Here is an 18838-nt window from a genome sequence, read left to right as displayed (position 1 = left end):
GAGTCCTGATTACATGATCATAACCACCTCTTGTCCATAAAATCTATGAACTCTAAGCACAAGCAGTCCCCTGGAAGAGAGAGAAAGGATGGTCCAGTGATTAGGATGCTAGCCTAGGACTTGGGAGCTCTAGGTTAATTCATTGCTTGACCACACACTTCCTATGTGAACTTGTGAAATTTTAATGTATATAACTGTGAAGATATATACATTAAACATTGTGAGATGATCTGATATTATGGTGAGATGGGGTGAGGGGAAGAACAGGTAAGTACCTGAGAGAGATGGAGATTGACTGCAATGGAAGTCAATAGGACAACTTGATGTCAATGCAATTCTTTATGGGCTTTAAATTAAGCATATGCATTAGCATTTGCAAAATCTGGGCCTGTATAATTAGAGAGTTAAATTACATTGACATTTACTGGAAGCCAAACCTACCTCAGCTGTTACATTCCTTCCCCTTCTCCCACACAATGCAACAAAACTGAAGTTACTTTTTTTTTTCCCACTCAGTTTTATTATAAAAATTAACATTTCATTTGTTACAACTCAGTTCATAGTAATAATTGAAAAGGGATTTTTGTACAAGGTTTATATACAGCTTAAAAGTAAAGCACTTTATTTTACAAAAAAAAGTTAGTGAATGAGTGGATAGGGCTGACCAAATGTTGGCCATTATAATATAAATACATCCTTGCAAAGCACCATCGTACCAAAGTTGATGAACAAGAGACACCAGCTGGCTTTAAGACAATGACAAACAGTGATTAAAGCTTACAAAAAAGGATAAAAACAAAAAAAAGATTTAAAATCTGAAAGCAGCACCAGATCCTTCACTTGCAAACAAGGCTTGTTCAGCTTAAGCCTGGTGGTATCCTCTTTACAAAAGACGCTTCTCTTTTCCCTTCTTGACTCTTAACTGTTTGGCTTAAGGCTACAGCTGCCTTAATGAGTCTTTCCCAGCTTTTCTTCATTTAAAAGATGGGGAAGTATGTAGGACAGCTCTTCAACAATCCCACCACGCCAGGGTACTTTACTAAGATAACTTCTGGATGGAATCTAGTTTGCCAATTGTGCCTCGCATAACTTTGGAACTGGATTTCCCAGCTCCAGTTAATTTTGCTTTAGTATCATTCAGAATCTTCAAGATCTTCTTCCCTTATTTAAAAAATTACTAAAGAAATTTGCTCAACATTCTACAATTTCCAATAGCATTTGAACCATTAATGCTTAAAAAAAAGTTGCAATATTGTGTGCCTGCCTTGTACTTACTAGCTACAAGAACTATTCCTAATTAATTTTATTTATGCATACTCTACATGGCAAATAAATTGAGGCTTACGTTTCAAGTGAAATTCTCCCAAAAGAAAGAAAAATTCAAGGTTAGAAAACCTGCTTTGCACAATAATTTAAAAATTACTTTTGCATTCAATAATCAGTAACACATTTACTGATTCTTTCTGGTAGAAGCAAGAGGTAATCAGCTATTTTTGCATGGTGTATGCAGAAAACAGAGATTCTGCCCGTAACTACATCATGTGACCTTCACAGTAGGGACAAATGTGACACGGAAAGTAACTGATTACTTTTCAGAATGAAATTTTTGAACTGCACAAACTGACCCAGGAATTTCAATTTTAGCATTTCCCTCTAGAATAGGAAAACTTAAAATGCATTCAGGTAATGTCTATCAAGCTGATAAGACTGGAAATACTCACAATAGTTGCCTTTCAATAAAATTTAGATAGATTGGACACATTCAAAGAAGGGGGGGGGCATAAAGCAGAACTCAGTTCGGGTGTGTAATTCATGCAATGGAGCACTGATAGAAAGCATTCATCATAAAGGTAGGGGTAATGTACAACTTAAGAGACCAGATCATCACCAAAGCCCAACAATGCAGGAAAGGAGATATTCTTCATGCGCCAGCAATGGAGTGTAATATCTGCTGTCACCAAGCAGCTTAAAGGTACACTTTCATTTATCAGTAAGCGAGGCCTGACAGACTGATTTCTGTGTAGCTATAAAATACACAGAAAATTCTTACTAAAAATTTGCATTAATTATCAAACTAATGATAATATATCACAATGGAATTTTTCCTTTTTATTATCAAGTATGACAGAGCATTAGTTTCTTGTAGATATAGTAGTAAATGTTCTGTAGCATGTTCTGTAGATGCAATAAAGTCTAGGTAATATGAGAACACTACAAGCTGCCATTACCTCTTTGCAGAGAGGCAGGATGAGCCTTCTGGATTATTAATTATTATTGGTGGGAGTGGGGGAGAAAATTATTGGCTCTGTTGATCAGGCATCTTCACATTAGCAAAGCTCTGTGTGTACATACAAACAGAGTTATATTTGGGATTTAGAACACAAGAAATTGTAAATTACAGATCCCACAGCAAATCTCATCCTTTGATATAAATTGGTTCAACTGCAAACTCTATATTACCGAGTTTCATTTAATGCCTTAATATGCATGTAGGTATGCAGCTTGGCTGAATTTTGGATTCATGGAAACTAGAATATTAAGATTTTAAAATGCTATCATTAGGAAATAGAATTAAAATGTCCCATCAAACCCAAAGTAGTATAAATCTCCTGGCTTTTAAAAATATGAAAAAAACCCACGCATGTTCCTTTTAGTGTGCAACAGGATATGGCAGGTATACATTTGGAGAACCGCAATTCAAACATGCAAAGCTACAGATAAGTGTAGTGACCAGCATGTACACCTAGGGAAACCTATACCCGTGTTTACTGAAATGGGCTATGTGGTTTTTAAAAATCTATACCTTTCCCTGCTCCCTCCAATTCAACAAGATGAATTTATTTCCATGTGCAGATATTCAGCTACAGACATTCTGATGCACAGGCAGGATAAATTACACATGGTGCACTTGAGGAAAATGCCCCACTGTATATGGCTCTGATTCAGGAAGGCACTTAAGAGTGCCTAATTTTAAGCATGCATGTCAATAGGACTACTTAATGCATGCTTAATTTTCAGCATTGAAGCACCTTGCTGACTTGAAGCCAATGTTCAGTGGACTTAAAACTTCATTTCTCAGTCAATTTCAAAGTAGCAAAGCACATGCTCCCTTACGTGGGATACAGACAATACAAGCCATGTCTCCTTTGATGGGAAAGGAAGAGAGAGAGATTGTTCAGTCTCTCTGTCAAATCAGTCCTTGGCTTATCCACCAGGAATGTTCCAACAAGGATGTTAGTTGTGGTGACGTTTTTGTAATATGGTCATCTACTTAATGGGAACTTCCTTAATCTTAAATCAATTTAAGATTTCCACTTTAGATTCATGTAAAATATCTATGATTGCAAATGTAGGTCTCAATTTTTCCAGCAAAATTCTTTGGTAAATCAGAACAGGAAAAGAGCTTACTCCCTAATTGGTCTTCATCATCTGACAGTTTTCCCTTATTAAAATAAAAGCAGCAGCAGCTTATTTAAGTACATGCTGCACACAGTGAGAGAAACAGTTCAAATATATTTGGTCAAATTCTGCATTGACTTAAGTTCTCCCTCCCTTGCCCCGCTATTGACTTCAATGGAGTTGTATCTGGGTGCAAATACAAAATCTGGGCATTACTGTCCAAAGCCAGACAGCTAATTCTTCTAAAACAAATCCCTCCAGTTGTCAAGTTTAACAAGCATATGTTATCTGTAGAAAGTCCTTGTAAAAAGTCAGTCTCAAAGAGACAGTCTGATGCTCCCCGTAAGAGGATACCACAGCTTAAGTTGAACCACCTCAGAGTTTTTCAGACAAACAAATTGGCACACTGAAGCATTCTGCAAGTAGAGACCATTGACATCGCAGTACAAGCACTTGGACTGAGATATAACAATGCAATATTCTTCTGAGTTCATTAGTGCAAGTTTCCACATGTGAACCCCACACGGAATGCTGCACATTTAAAAATGTAAACAACGTAGAAGTCTCAATGCTGATCAGCACCACAGCCTCTGCTCACCCTCTCCCGCTCTTCATATAAATGGATTGGATTTCCCTTTATAGCTCACAATACCTTCAATATCCATCCTACTGGAGACCACAAGCAAGTTTCTTCACCAACAGGAAGAGCCAAAAATTTCTTAGGTATCTAGAAGACAGCTCAAGGTATCAGCTGAGTTAATGTTTATGCAAAAGTTAGTGCACCTGACCCAATGGTCAATTCCAATAGTCTGAGGATCATTCAGAATTTTTTTTTAAATACTTTGCTCAAAAGCTACCTTGGGTATCTTCAACTATTAGAAAGGTAAAGCAAGAATGCCAAACTTCATGGTTTCCCTTAGAGCTGAAACCGAGAGAGGCTTCAACAGTCGAGCTGAAATGGAGCATGGGCAAGAATCACTCACAACTTCATGAAAAGTATGGGATTTAAAACTAGAATGTTTTTAGCTTGCATCTCTTAGTAGAAACTGACTAAGAGCAGTCAACCCATCTGGCCCTTATGAAGAGTTATTACACCAATGCTGAGCCCCAGTACCTCAATGCAGGAGTCCCTCAGTATCCTTTGTGAGGAGAGGTCAGATTTAGGGTCTGATCTTTGGAGGTGCTCCTGAAACTCCATTAAAAACCAATGGGAATAGCAGATTGGTAACACATCCCAAGATCAGATCCATTGTGAGCTCCACTTGTTCAGGCTGTTGAACTCAAACACTGCACTGGAGTCAGGAAGAGTTAAGAAGATCATATGTTGCCCTTCAGTTCATGCAAACTGTTTTTAAAATGAATGCATACTATCCCTTTCTAATTGCCAAAGAAGCTAAGGAGATACAAAAATACAGGATGCTAATATAAAGTGATTTGGTTAAGAATATCTTAAAATCTGACATTCACAGTGGTTAATACTAAAGTATTAAACGTATGCCACACAAAAGAGGAGGTATGTAGAAATCATACGGAGAAGACCGGCTTACCTAACATGAACAGTTAATACACAGTAGAGGAAACATTTCTAATGATCAAAATTCCATTTCTTATAGATTGTGTCCCATCCCCCCATCGACAATGTTTAAATGCTTCCTTACTAGGAAATAATATAAATATATATATAAATGATTTGTATACTGTGATATTAACTATACACTGAAAGTATTGCAAGGAAACAGGATTCATTTACAATAAAACTAGTAATTATGGTTAAATTTATAGTTTATAAATATGTTGTCTATATTATATGTGGTATAAAAATACTTGACATTTTGTGGGCACTAAATCAAAACAATTTTTAAGGGACTAAAACGATTCAGGTATATGCATATTACCCTTGTCAATTACATGAGAACTGGGCTGACCTGGTACAAAATGGAACCCTACGGTATCAGCTGAATAAAGAAACCCAAACCATAATTTGGCACTGCTACACAAGGCTAATAAAAAAAGAGGATGAATTTTCATTAGCCCAATTCTAGAAGTACTTTAAACAAGAAAATTTGATTTAACAAAATGGCTCTAAGCAGAGGATGCGGGGGTGGAAAATGCAAAACAAATTAAAGACATTTTTAAAAGTGTACCCAACAAAATTATTGAACTTCCAGCAATGGAGAAAGTTTTAAAATGGGGGGAGTGATGCAAATGTAGGCAAAAAAAAATTCAGATGCATTTTAATTTTTAAAAGTGTGTGACAATATATTCTAATATTTCATTATATTTGCACACACATATATAATAAAATATTGTAACACATATAGTCACTGCTACGATTGCTGTATTCCTGTAGAAAACATAAAGCCCTTTGTGTATGGTTGATATCAGTCCTGACTGTTTCTTCAAGTTTAACTTTCATTGCTGGCCCTCCATAGTTAATGTAGAGGTTATTTGGCTACTTCCAAATATCTGTGGTATGCTGCTCTGAGACTGACTTCTTTTTTAAACTTTTTTGGTATTGACGAACCCCACACTTTGCCTCACTGGACAGTGACGCGTCCTGGTCCTTCCATTTTCTCATGTGCTCGGTCACTTCACTGGATTAAGGCATGTTTTTTGTTTCATTTGCAAAAATAAAAATTTTGTACAAATTTCTATCTTTTATACAAAAATTTCTTCTTATGGCACAAGCAGCAGATGCTGTTTAAGAAAATATATAAATATCCTTTTTTCTTCTGTACAAATATCTCCAGTATTCCCCACCCCATTTCATAACTTTTAACTGTACACTGTCCTGCCTCCTCCCTCTCCAATAGCTCCCTCCCCCCTCCCGGTATGGACAATTTGTATTTACACTTTTGTAGTGGAGGCAGTTAAGGAAGGGGGTGGAGGGGCCCTCATGAGGAGTCCGTGCAGGGGGATGGAGGCGGCGGGTAGAGGTGATGGGAATAGCTCCGTTCTGTGTATGGGGAGGGCGGACAGCTTTCATAGTTCTCCTCTGCCGAGAGGTACTGGCTCCTTGGTGTCGGTGGAGGGGGCACAGGCTCGGAATCATAGTTCAAATCACTGGTGTAGCCCTTAGTCACTGCTGTTGTGACCCGCCGGCTGGGGGCGTAGTCGCTGTCACAAACGTCTGTGCTGCAGGGCGTGGTGGGAGGTGCAAAATGCCGGTAGCTGTATGGCCTGTAGCTATGTAAGGAAATTCATAGCAAAGATGTCAGCACTTAAAGAGAAACTATAAGCCAAAGATACAGATAACAGGACACAGGACAGCTGTATTGCCTCAAAGGGAATGCTTATTAGCAGAGCTGTGATTTTTCGGAGTACTGGCAGCTCCAAAACGAGGCCCAAAAACCCCAACCCCGCCTGTCTGGGCGCAACCACACCAAAAATTTTCAGAATTTTCACAAAAGGAAAAGTTGGAAATTAATTCATTTCATGTCAAAAGAAAATGTTTTGTTTCACTTTTGGGCATCTACTTTTCTTGTTTAAATAAAAGCATAGGAAATGGAAAGCTACATTAACAAGGGGACTTAATGTGCCATTCACAAACCAAGGAGGAGGGGCTGGTGATGGAGGTACAGCTTATACCCAATAGCCTAGTGGTTAGGGCAGTCACCTGGGATGTGGAAGAGCCAGGTTCCAGTCCCTGCTCTGGAGCAGGGACTGGAACCCAGGTCTTTCCTCCACCTCTGCCTTGCTTTTATGAATGGTGTCCAAGTCCCCTAGGGAATCTAGCGAAAAAAATTGAAATGTTTCTTTTCAGAAATGTCAAAATAAACAGTTTTGACATCTTAATTTTTTTTCTTCAACTGAAACCACTTGCCAAAATCAGCACCGATTCATTAAATGTTTCAGTTGACCTGAGTCTGTATTTCTCAGCAAAAAATTTCAGTCAAAATATGTTGCCCAGCTCCACTAATTAGCCATCACCTTGGTCTAAACATCACGAAGTCTCAACCCGGGTCAAACAGGTACAAAAGGGGTGGGATTTGGGGGGTTTTAGAGGGTGGGAGAAAACAGAGCGTGTGGAGTAGATGTTTTATTTCCAGTATCCTCTGTTGATTAATTCAGCACTGGATCAGAATCCACAGACAGAGAAGCTAGCTCATGTGACTGTTTTACTGCAGCCAGGAGAATCATCTCCCTGAGCAGCTAACGTAGCTGCAGTTCCCATGTGTTGCTATCAGAAAGAAGTTCTGAAGTGGGTGCAAGAAAAAAAAAAAAAATCAAGTTGCACATATAGAGGAGTGCGACTTCTATTGCCTAAGATACTGAGGCTGTAGCAGCCACTATTGCCAGCACCTCTGCCCCAAAATCAGATGGCCAATTTCTCTAGGGCAGTGGTTCTCTACCTTTCCAGATGACTGTACCCTTTCAGGAGTCTGATTGGTCTTGCGTACTCCCAAGTTTCACCTCACTTAAAAACAGACATAAAAATTCAAAAAAGTGTGACAGCACAATACTACTGAAAAATTGCTTCATTTCTCATTTTGTCTGTATGAAATTTTAGTTCGTACTGATTTCGCTAGTGCATTTTATGTAGCCTATTGTAAACTAGGCAAATATCTAGATGAGTTGATGTACCCCCTGGAAGATCTCTGTGTACCCCCAGTGGTACATACCCCTGGGTTGAAAACCACTGCTCTAGGTAAATGTCAGAATATGAGTTTTTATATAATGTGGATCCACTGGCATGGAAATGGATGATGCAGCTTTTCACCAACATCCTGGTGACTGGTGAAATCCCCCAAGTGTGGAAAGAAACCAAGGTAATTTTCTAAAGCCTCTGCTGTGAGTTTCTGTATTAGCAAACATGGAACTTCCAGCTATCAGTTGAGATAGGGCCATGGCATGAGAACTTAAATGCACCAAAGATTACCCAGAACTTCCCATCTAGCAGGTTATGGATAACATATCCTATCATCAACTGAAATCGCGAAAACCACTGTGGACCATACATGACACCTCATGTCTCTGGATCTAGCCAGGGAATGGCAAAGTATCTGGACCTTATCTACTGTTCCAAACAAACACATTCATACTGACCCAACAAGCTGCCCTCTTAGTTTTGGCCTGCCATGCAAACTTTGGACCACACTGAACTGCATCCAAACCACCCACGGGAGACTTGGCTACTTGATTAACAAAGACTCCCCGTCACGCGACTGTGCCGAGAACATCCAAACCATCGACCGCATCATAGCGCAGCCCCCCAAATATGGATTCAAAAGTAAACTGGATGATATCCATAATATCATGGGGGAGGGGAGGTTGAAATGGCTTATGGATTTACAACTATATCTATAGCATGTTGCTCTGCAGATGGCATGTGCGAGACAGAGAGAGTGGGACTATGCATGTGATTAAAATTAAGCATCTGTATAACTGTTTGCAGGATCAGGGCCTTAGATTGTAAACTCTTTAGGGCAAGGACTGTCTTTTATTCTACCTTTGTACAGCACTTAGTACAATGAGGCTTTGATTCCAATTGAGGCTACTGTACTAAAAAATTACCTGTAGGATCTATGAGTGGAAGGACTGTTTGAAGAATAACCAAATTCCATGGTGTAATGTGAGCGTTCAGTAGCTGGTGATGGCGGAGGGTTCAAAATCTAAAAAAAAAAAAAATAAAAATAAAGAGGCATCTTTTTAAACAGCCACAAAAAACTTAAAGAGGAAGAAAAAAATTAAATACAGCCAGGTTGCTATTCCTACCCAATATTAAAGAAAACACTAGTATTTAGTTCATGCATTTCCTTCTTCTTAAGGCAAAGCTCATTACTGCACCTACATAAAGCCATGGTCCCTTCCCAGCATAAATTCCTCTCTATAATCTCAACATCCTTCGAACCTTGCTTGTATCCATTTCCATCTAGGCTATCACTAAGCTTTCCTCCTAAGCAGCTGACTACTGTTGCTATTTTGAAGCACTTAATGCTGAAAAGTAAACCCAAACCAGGCAATTCAAGACTAGATTGTCATCAGATATACTGCTATCCTGAAAAGTAAACCCAAACCAGGCAATTCAAGACTAGATTGTCATCAGATATACTGCTATCCTAGGCAAACTGACTGATGACTGCCACAACCAGCTCGCTGTTTCCAGTATTGTTATTTTGCTGCCCTTTGTTCTTTATATGTCTGAATGGATTCTCACTCTTAGAGGAAAGAGGATATTTCAACAGTAGTGAAATAAATATCCTAGGGGGAGTATGTTATGAGGCCTCGGACATCATGGTCAGCAGTTCAAATTCAGCTCACATTGATAGCAATTCAATTTATCACCACCTGATGGCTGTTTTGTACGTTATATATGAAGTAGTTGGTAGTATCAGTTGCTACTGGAGGATAAGATACTTAGAATCTAGACTGTAAACTCTTTTGGGCATGAACCGTCTTTTTGTTCTGTGTTCTAACACAATGGGGTCCTGGTCCATGACTGTAGCTCCTAGGCGCTACGTTAATATAAACAACAACAACGTGTTTAATAGCATGAAAGCCACCATTGCAATTGGTTCTCCTGCAAGGACTATGGATAGTAGACTCCCCTTTAGCGATAATCCTTCCATGCTAAGTTGGAGGTGCCTCAATGGGGTCAAAAGGGAGAAGTTTTTTCTGCCTATGCTGTATCTGTTCTATAGTTTGGGGCTTTTACAGTCTCTAGGTCAATCAGTCCAACACCTTTCACCAGCACTAAATCTACTAACTTTTTTAGTTTAGCAAGACATTCCTCTGCAGCTTTGGAAGAGGGCAGGCACACACACATTTCCTTCTAATTCACCCACTCCATATTCAACCAACCAACCAGATCTGTTAGACTAGAAATCCAAAACAAAACCCTTGCTAAACAGCTAACCCCAGACATGCACGCTGCAACTGGACTGAAAGATACCCACGCATGGAAGTGCGACTTACTGGAGGGAAGTAAGTGCCCTTGGTGCTTGAAGAACTACTGGAGGATGCCCCCGTGACATGGGCTCTGTCGTAGGGAGGCCCGCTACTTCCGGCCATAATGCTGAGGGAGCTGATCACAGATTTACCACGAGACATTCCTAAAGAAGATGACAGACAGTATGTATATCAGTATTAAAATCTTTAAAGCAAAACTGAAGAAGGGATGGGGTTAAAGCTAAAACTTCTCTACAGGATACAGGCACTATAAACACATGACTCAAAAATAAATAAAAAATAAAGCCGTCTGCATTAAACAATCCTAGTCTCCTTGAAGGAAAAGCGAAATTAAGTTACTCAGGGGATAAACATGTTGGCTTAACATTCTAGCCACTGAACTCAGGAACCTGGCACGGGGCTGCATGAAAGCTTGTGCAAAGAGAAATGGATTCCTTTCACTTGAATGGCTTTGAAAGGCTTAAGAGAGAAGGCACTTCAGCACTCTCTCTATACTCAAGAATAAAACATGAAACTGATTTTGCCTCTCATGCGTGCGAGAGGAAAGAGGTTTTGTTCTCTCTTCTCCACATAGTGAGTTTTTGCAACGAAGTGAAAGGAGACTAGGAGGGAGGCCTGGCAGAAGGGGAAGATGCATGTGAATGCATTCCGGACTACAGCGAAAATTCTGCTCAAAGCTCCCTCTTATGAAAAGCAGCTCATCACAGGAAGGCAAAAGGGGCTGATGCATTGATATAACGCCATAACAGGTTTGTAAAAAGCATTTACAGGCACCTCTTTTGCTCTAGTTGGATCAAAATAAAGCAGCAAGAGTTGGATTTTATTAAAAAGACTTGGCACTGACTAATGAAAGCTCATTATTTATAAAGAAACAGATACAGGAGTCATGCACATTAATTAAGACTAAATGCACTTTTGTGACCAGCCTTAGTTTCGTATCTCATCGGATAGATAAGGTTACAACATATGGCTGCTGTTTGCATAATGCTGTTTAAGAGGGTTTACAGAAACGAGGCCATAATTACTCCTGGTCATTAAAGATCCCATAGAACTCTCCTTAAGCACACAGTACAGGACATTTGTCCCTGACACAGGGCAATTCCCAATCAACATGAGTGACTATATTCCATCTAAATTCCTGTTGATTTAATTCTATTTCCTGAGCCTGCACTGCTGTGTAGAATTCTTGGTGCCATTACACGGGCCCCAGAAGAGGATGAATTTCAGTAGTAAAAGAAGTGATCCCGAGGTATGCGTATATACAGTTACTGGTAGTTCTGCTTCTTGTGGATGACACTGTTAGAAATCAAACAACAATTGAGTAATACAATTTAGAGAGTGTTAAATCCTGTCTTCCGAGGGGCAGGTGCCCAGAATTATGTACCTGGTACAAAACACCTACTCTGCGGGTGAGCATGCGCAGAGGCTTGCATTATAACTATATAGTGCCATTAAGAGGCAGGATAAGGAAACCAATGTAGTTTTAAAATGCTTAGACATCTTGTTACTTACCTGGGAGAGACCCTGACAGAGAGCTTGGGTGAGGCACATAACCAAGTGGTACGGAGGCTGGTCCGTGCACCACGTAGTCGTTAGTCATTGTTTCCCCATCCCCCTTCATGCGTGGGCACAGCACCCTCTGGCAGATAAAGTACATTGCTCCAACCACAAAAACGGTGAGGATCACTCCAATGATCGAGCCTATGGTATTGTTGGCTTGTGGTGCTGGCTCCTCTGTTGTGTCTAAATGAGGAGAGGGAAATCAGATTCTGTAACTTACTTTGTTCGGTCCAACAATTTCAGACATGCTAAGATTAACATTCATGCCACTCTCCCCAAAAGAAAAACTGGAAGTCTATGCTACTGAGCTTCCAAGCCACTTACAACAGCCTTCTAATTAAACATGCAGCGTGAACTAACGCCCACTAGGCACTAGGATGACATTTTTACCTGCAATTAAAGACAGCTACTTTTCACATTTGACCTAAGTAGCATATGAACCTAGGGCAAAAGCCAGTGTTCTAATTAATACCATTAACTCCCACTCCTCTGCTTCATGGCCCAGCATTCACTGATGCTAAATAGGAGAACCACGGAAGCAATGATCAACTGTGTCTTGTGGCATGTTCCAAACCTGCCCCATGTGCACTTCCAATTGATGGTAACAGCTACACCTGATCATCTGTCCTAGAAGTATCATCTCTGCAAGGCAGTGCCACCCTGAATTGTTATTACAAGCCTATTAGCAGTCAGACAGGGATGCCATTCCTGAAGGTACTGGACTGTAAGCAGTGATATTTCTCAGAACAATGGACAACAACCTGACTATGCCTTGAGAATCTGGGAAGACAAGCAGGTATCAAAGCATTTACCTATTCTATTCAGTGTCTTATATCGCACCCATCTCCATGGTATCTAAGTGGCTACTCTTCAATCCACATATCCTTGTTCCCTGAAGTCTGCACCAACCCTTTAGCCAATCTCTTTGGCTCCCATATCTAATGAATCTACAGAGATGAAAAAATAAGACCCTGTCCACACTGGAAGCAGAACAGAACTAGCTACAAACTTATCCCAGTGAATACATTGATCTAGCTTCCCTCCTCCCTCATTACAAAAAATAGAGAAGATAGGAAATGGGCTCAGGTCAGTGTAACATGCTGTATGTGCACGTTTGTGATAGTGCCTTCTGGTGTCTGGCCCACACGGAGGATAAGGCACCTACTATTACTGCCAACAAAGGGAGATCTCATTTATCTCTGAAGTAGATTTCGGAGCTAAAGAATTAGGGGTCATTCTGGGTTTACATTTGTGTTTTTTTATTCATGAATTGTGTCTGTTATGTGCAGTACATCAATTGGTTACAATAGGTGACGAGATTTCCCATTTAATATTTCTAATAATGTAACAATGATGCCAGCGAACTTTAAGGCTGAAATCTATTCTGTTTAGCATGTAGCTTTTTTTCTAGGGCCCTGGAGGCTTTCAAGGCAGGCACGCCCAAAGGATATTATATTCCATAAACCATAATCTGCAACTATAAACCAAGAAGAGAATTACATAGACTGTAGGCACAAAGGAAACTTTTTAGCATATTTCTATGTGCAGAGACAGGAGCACTCCTAAGGTTCTTAAAGTACCTCTTGTGAATTCTATGGCTGAGAGAACCATGAAGCAGAGCAGAATGGTTACAACAGCCTCAGGACATTCTGAAGAGATTCTTATACCACAGAAGAATGCTTCCATCCATGCATACAAACATTATTAAGCAAGAGTTCCAAATTTTTTTTAAAAATTTTAAAATATAAGGGGCAGAATATAACTGTTTTGAATCTGAGACACATTATCAGAATAATATATTTTTAACTCCAAAAAGAGCTACATGTCAATTAGCTCTTCCCATGATCCCCAGGCATTAATTATTGGGCAGCAGGTGAGGGAGGAACACCCACCTTAAAATTAATACATGTGGCTTTAATATTGGGTTGTGAGAGTGAATCCTAACTCACTGAGGAGGTAAACAATCATCTTCACTTGCTGCAACCATGTCTCTGATCCCAGATTTTACACTTACAGCATCCTTGCTCATCTGAGCTGTCACTGCAGTCCAAGTTGTGATCACATTTCTTGTTTTTCCCAATGCACTGGCCACTGGCGCAGCGGAACTGATCGGTTAAACAAAGCACTGGAGGGGGGGTAAAATGTCCAGAAATGTTCAATGTCACATATTCAAGAAAACAAAGACAGGTGATCAGGTTCAGTAGGAGGGTAAAACAGTGATAACCTGAGAATGTTGTTTCCTATTTGCAGGGTAATAAATATAGTATCCTGGGCTGAATGAACTCAGAGGCAGAAGGCCAAGGTGTTTATAGGAAATAAACCCAGGATAAAATTAGCAGGAAGCACACAAGTTATAATTACTATTAACATTATCCATTAAATATCTGAATTTTGAGAGAAAATAATTAAGTTATAAAAACTTGTCAAGCTGCTAAAAGATAAAGTTATTTCTTTTCAAAGAGGTTATAAATTCCTTCCAACACGCTCATCAGACCCTTACTCTTCCTCCATCTTTCCCCAGCCCTCCTTTCCCTCCCTCTAGGTCAGCAAATTTCTAGACCATTGGACAAAATATTTTTGTTGACATTTACATTTTAAACCTGAAGTGGAAGACAGAGGAGGGGGCTGGAACTCTCCCAATTCAGAGTGTAAACATGCATATGTGACCATTAGTCTGGGGAGAAGGGCCCTCCAGTGAGGGAAAGGAGTTAAAAGGGTTTAATTTACAAACAGGTTTGCTGCGCTTGATATCATCATATTCTTTGCTTTTGTTATATTTTGCTCTGTTTCATGTAAGTCTGGGAGCTTTTTCTTTAGCTGAGATGAGCGAGAAGTTGAACCAGAGGTTTTGTGGCTAGCAATCAGCTTGAAAATTCAGGGTATAGGTACCAGTTTAAGGCACAGCATTATGGCAGACTAACAGTAAAAAGATATGTATAGTCATTGTATGGTTCTTGAGAAAACTAAACTGAACAATAATTATTCAAATACCTACACTCTAGATAATAATGGTTGTCAACTGATCAAAGTACAACGTTTCATATACTATATGGTTATAAAAATCACTGTACAGTGATTAAGTAAGTATCAATAAGCGTGCAAGGAATTGTAGGACTAGGGTGTGACAGTGACAATATCTTGTCATATCCCGAACAAACCTGATAGAATTAAGATCAACTTAATTCAATAAAGTTAAACCTTATTGAATTAGAGTTAATATCTTTGGGATACATTGTATTAAAAATGCAATGATGTATGTGCTATTGTAGAACTGAATGCATCTTTTCTAGTAGGGAGGGGGGATGCTAGTGAACGTCCTCTGTTGTCAGCTTTGAAAGCCGTTGGGGAGATATACATATACTAGTTCATACTAGACTCTCCAGAGACCAACAGACAAAGAAAAGACTTTTGGATTAAAAAAACTGAGTTTAGGCTGACTCAGGGGTCTTCTTCCTGATCCAGCAAATGGACAGGAACACTGGTTCACAGAGGGGCCCCAATCCTCACTGGAGGATTTGAAGGCCTTGGCCTAACGAGGCCTCATAAACCTGTGGTTTGTTCTGAAATGAAGCTCTGATGAACTTGTAACAACAAGGTAACCCCTAGGGTGGGGTGATGCCTGGTAAGCTTATTAGCAGGTTTGCAGGCTCTTATTGTTTTTAATATGATTTCTCTGTAACACTTTTTACCTTAAGAATAAAGCAGGCTTGCTTAGAAACAGCTGTGTGATAACTTAAATCTATAGCAATCATTCTGCTATCTGTCTCTGAAGAGGAAGCAATCTTCCAGGAAGATTGTCCTTGCTAGAAATGATATAGTGAAGGTAGGGAACTGTGCAGCCTGTAAACACGCCAGGGGAGTAAGATGTGCGTCTCTGCCCAGGAAGGCAACATCTAGGTAGATGGAAGCTAGGAGTTGGATGCCCTTGTTGAACCACTGAGGGGAAACACAGGTACAGCTTCCCTGAATACTGACATATCAGAAATACTATTCTTATTTTCATTAGTAACTGGTGAGCTTTCTCTTTCTCACACTAATCAGACAGGACGTCATATCAGTATGATGTTTTTTAAACTACCTGAAACTTTGTAGCCAGAAGTTTCTCATCCTAGAGACAAGTTATCAACAGAATCAGAATCTAATGATGTGAAAGACTGGATGGTGTGGCAGGACTGGAAGTGGATATGGAGACTTTCATTCCAAACCAGTCACCTTGTTGAAATCTGGCCTAGATCATTAGTTTCCTAAATCATTCCCAACTGAAGGCTGGCTTGGGGCCTGTACTCTCAGCCCTCGTCCTAGCAACCGACTTTAAAGCAGTCCCTTTAGATTTAGAAGTTTTTAAGGCCTCAGAAGAGGAAACTGATTGAATGGATGTGCGAAAATGGCTATCCCCTCACGCTCAGAAGCAGCCCCTCCAGGCCGAGGCTGAGACATACTGTCAGGGCAGTCAGATAGAGGAGGACAACTTGTGTGTGTTACACTTGTTTTACTGACACAGGACTTCAGATTCCAAGCAACTTCCAACCAACATGAAAATTCATTTAATTTACAAAAAACCTTCTAAAACTACAAAAATCGGAGGCTGTTCACATTTGGCACACTAGTATCACTTCTCTGCATGCGGCCTTTTTTTGGAGTTTGCAGGTGGAGGACATCTCCAAAACTCTCTCATCCATCTGCATTCTCACCCATCCACACTCACTTTAACTTCCATTGTATTCAGATATTGTATAATAAATTAATGGTAATCTCATTTTCCCACAGTTTCCATTAGTCAATAAGAGGTATTCAAACAGCTCTCTCAGCATACGATTAAACACAAAACTAAGTCCAATGCTTTGAGATTTTTAGAGCTTGAAATAAAATATCTTATTCTTAAATAACATCAGTAGACCTCAAAGTGCTTTACAAAGGAGGTCAGTTTCATTATCCCCATTTTACAGTTGGGGAAAGACACAGATGTGAAATGACTTGCCAAAGCTCACACAGCAAACAAGTGACAGAGCTGGGAATTACATCAAGATCCTCTGGCTCCTAATCTAGTGCTCTATCAACCAGGGACCAGATTTTAAAGGTATTTAGGTGCTTAACTCTCAAGCATCCACTATACCTTCACAGTTCTTTTCATCTGAGTTGTCCTGGCAATTTGCCTCTCCGTTGCACCGGAAAATGCTGTCTATGCACTGTCCACTTTCACACTGGAACTGGGAGTCTGAACAGACAGGGCAGTTCTTTTCATCACTATGGTCTTCACATTCAGTGAATCCATCACAGCGCCAGGCCACTGGGATGCAGTCAATCTCCCCCGTGAAACAGGTGAATTGCTGAGGGGAGCATGTTGGGGGTTCTTTTAAAAAAACAAAAAAACCCAAAGGAACACATCAATAATCCATGTCTACAAGCAGCACATCTTAAAGGAGAGAGGTCGGACAACCCAACTCTTTGACAAACATATCCCATGCATGGTATTTTTTTCCCCCTCAGTGATTGGTGCAGCTCTGAGCTTCATATGCCAGAGTGCAGGCTCATGTAACTGGAGTACAATCTGGCACAAAGAGAGGATGAAGAAACATATGCATGCAAAATTCAAAGGACAATTCTCCACCAGCACAGTATACCATTCCCTTGTACTTCATTAAGTCTTCAAAGGTTTTCACTTGAAGTCAACACACAGAGTGTTTCTCTTCCTCTTTTCCCCCTTTCCCGCAATCCCACTATGTGCACAAAAAATGGCTTGCTTTCTTTTTAATGTTCAACAATAATTGTATAGAAAACATTAAAAGGATATAATGTGCTGCAGATGGATGTGCTGTGACTCAATGTCTAGTTATGTGCCCTCTATAACTGTGTTCAGTCAAACTTGTTTTAAAAAGACAAAAAAATTGCTCCATCAAGTCAACTCCTGCTATCTCCACACAGCTGTTAGCAGTTATTTAACATTTACTACAGTAACTGTTAATCTTATGTAGTAAGCGTGCATTTTTTTTTTAAACGAAGAGGCCCTTTTTTGGCCTAACATTAAATTTGCACTCAGAAAATATCTGGATTATGTTAGTTCTTTTTCCACTGCGTGACCACATGTCGCCTTGCTGGCTACAGAATTGCTCAACAAATCCACTCAACATGTCAACAGAAAGAGAATGAAGTTCCTAAGCTCTCCTCTACCTCCCTCCTTGAACCAGCAGGGCCTGGTCAGAAGGGCAGCATCTTCCATTGCTCTATATTGACTCTCCCCCCGCCTCCAGCTGCAGTTTGGAGTGGTGTGCATGGGATGACTTTGAAGACGGAAATGAAGAGGAAGAAGGAAGGATAGATGGTACACAAGCAGAAGATCCCAGAATCAGAAAAATCTACAACAATTTGGGGAAACAATTTGCTATTTTAAAAATTCAGTGCAACAATTGTTGATCCTCCACCTCTTGTCTTTCAGTGTGTGTGAGTGTGAGTGTGAGAGAGAGAAATTTAGCAGAGGCAAGAAGTTGACAAATCAGCACCCTAGAGACTAAAGTCCTCTGCTTAGCCACAGATCAGGTACAATGAAGGCAAGAGAGGTTCCAGTTCCCCTCACAGAACTCTGCCTAAATTCTCATCTAGAAGAGCCACCTCCAAGCCCCATGGGTTAGTCAGTCCTTGGCCTCTGCTGAGAATACCCCCAAGGGTGGTAATTACCCACCTCTAGGGTGGTGCCAAGGAGTAGACTGAAAAACTCATTTGTACTTCCGGTTTATACTTATTGCAGAATTATGAGCCCCTAAATTGAACCTGCCTGAGGTAGTTACGACAATTTTTTCTATCAAATGTTAATCAGGGCTTTGAGTCTTACTGTACCCAAAATGATTTTTATTTTTTCAAGCCACTTAGGCAAGGTTCACAAAAACAGTACTCTGTGCTCCCTCTTTAGCAGCAGCTAACTTAAAAATACCTCTCGCCAAGAGCTATGTGTTTAGCACTGGTGGTCCTGGGGAAG

At 40.1% G+C, this 18838-nt stretch overlaps 1 protein-coding gene across 1 annotated transcript in view; it reads right to left on the bottom strand.

Annotated features, from left to right (window-relative positions):
* Positions 1 to 493: 493 nt before the first annotated feature.
* Positions 494 to 18838, bottom strand: part of LRP6 (LDL receptor related protein 6) — a 196826-nt gene continuing 178481 nt past the window's right edge. Inside the window, 6 exon segments of the mRNA XM_038403027.2 lie at positions 494 to 6585; positions 8914 to 9011; positions 10315 to 10451; positions 11821 to 12051; positions 13883 to 13993; positions 16982 to 17218. Coding sequence (XP_038258955.1) covers positions 6294 to 6585; positions 8914 to 9011; positions 10315 to 10451; positions 11821 to 12051; positions 13883 to 13993; positions 16982 to 17218 — 1106 coding nt within the window. The 3' untranslated portion in view covers positions 494 to 6293.

The sequence above is a fragment of the Dermochelys coriacea genome, chromosome 1, assembly GCF_009764565.3.
Source record: "Dermochelys coriacea isolate rDerCor1 chromosome 1, rDerCor1.pri.v4, whole genome shotgun sequence".
NCBI classification, from domain to species: Eukaryota; Metazoa; Chordata; order Testudines; family Dermochelyidae; genus Dermochelys; species Dermochelys coriacea.
The sequence above is the reverse complement of the archived record's forward strand: the minus strand, read 5'-3'. Positions and strand labels throughout refer to the sequence as shown.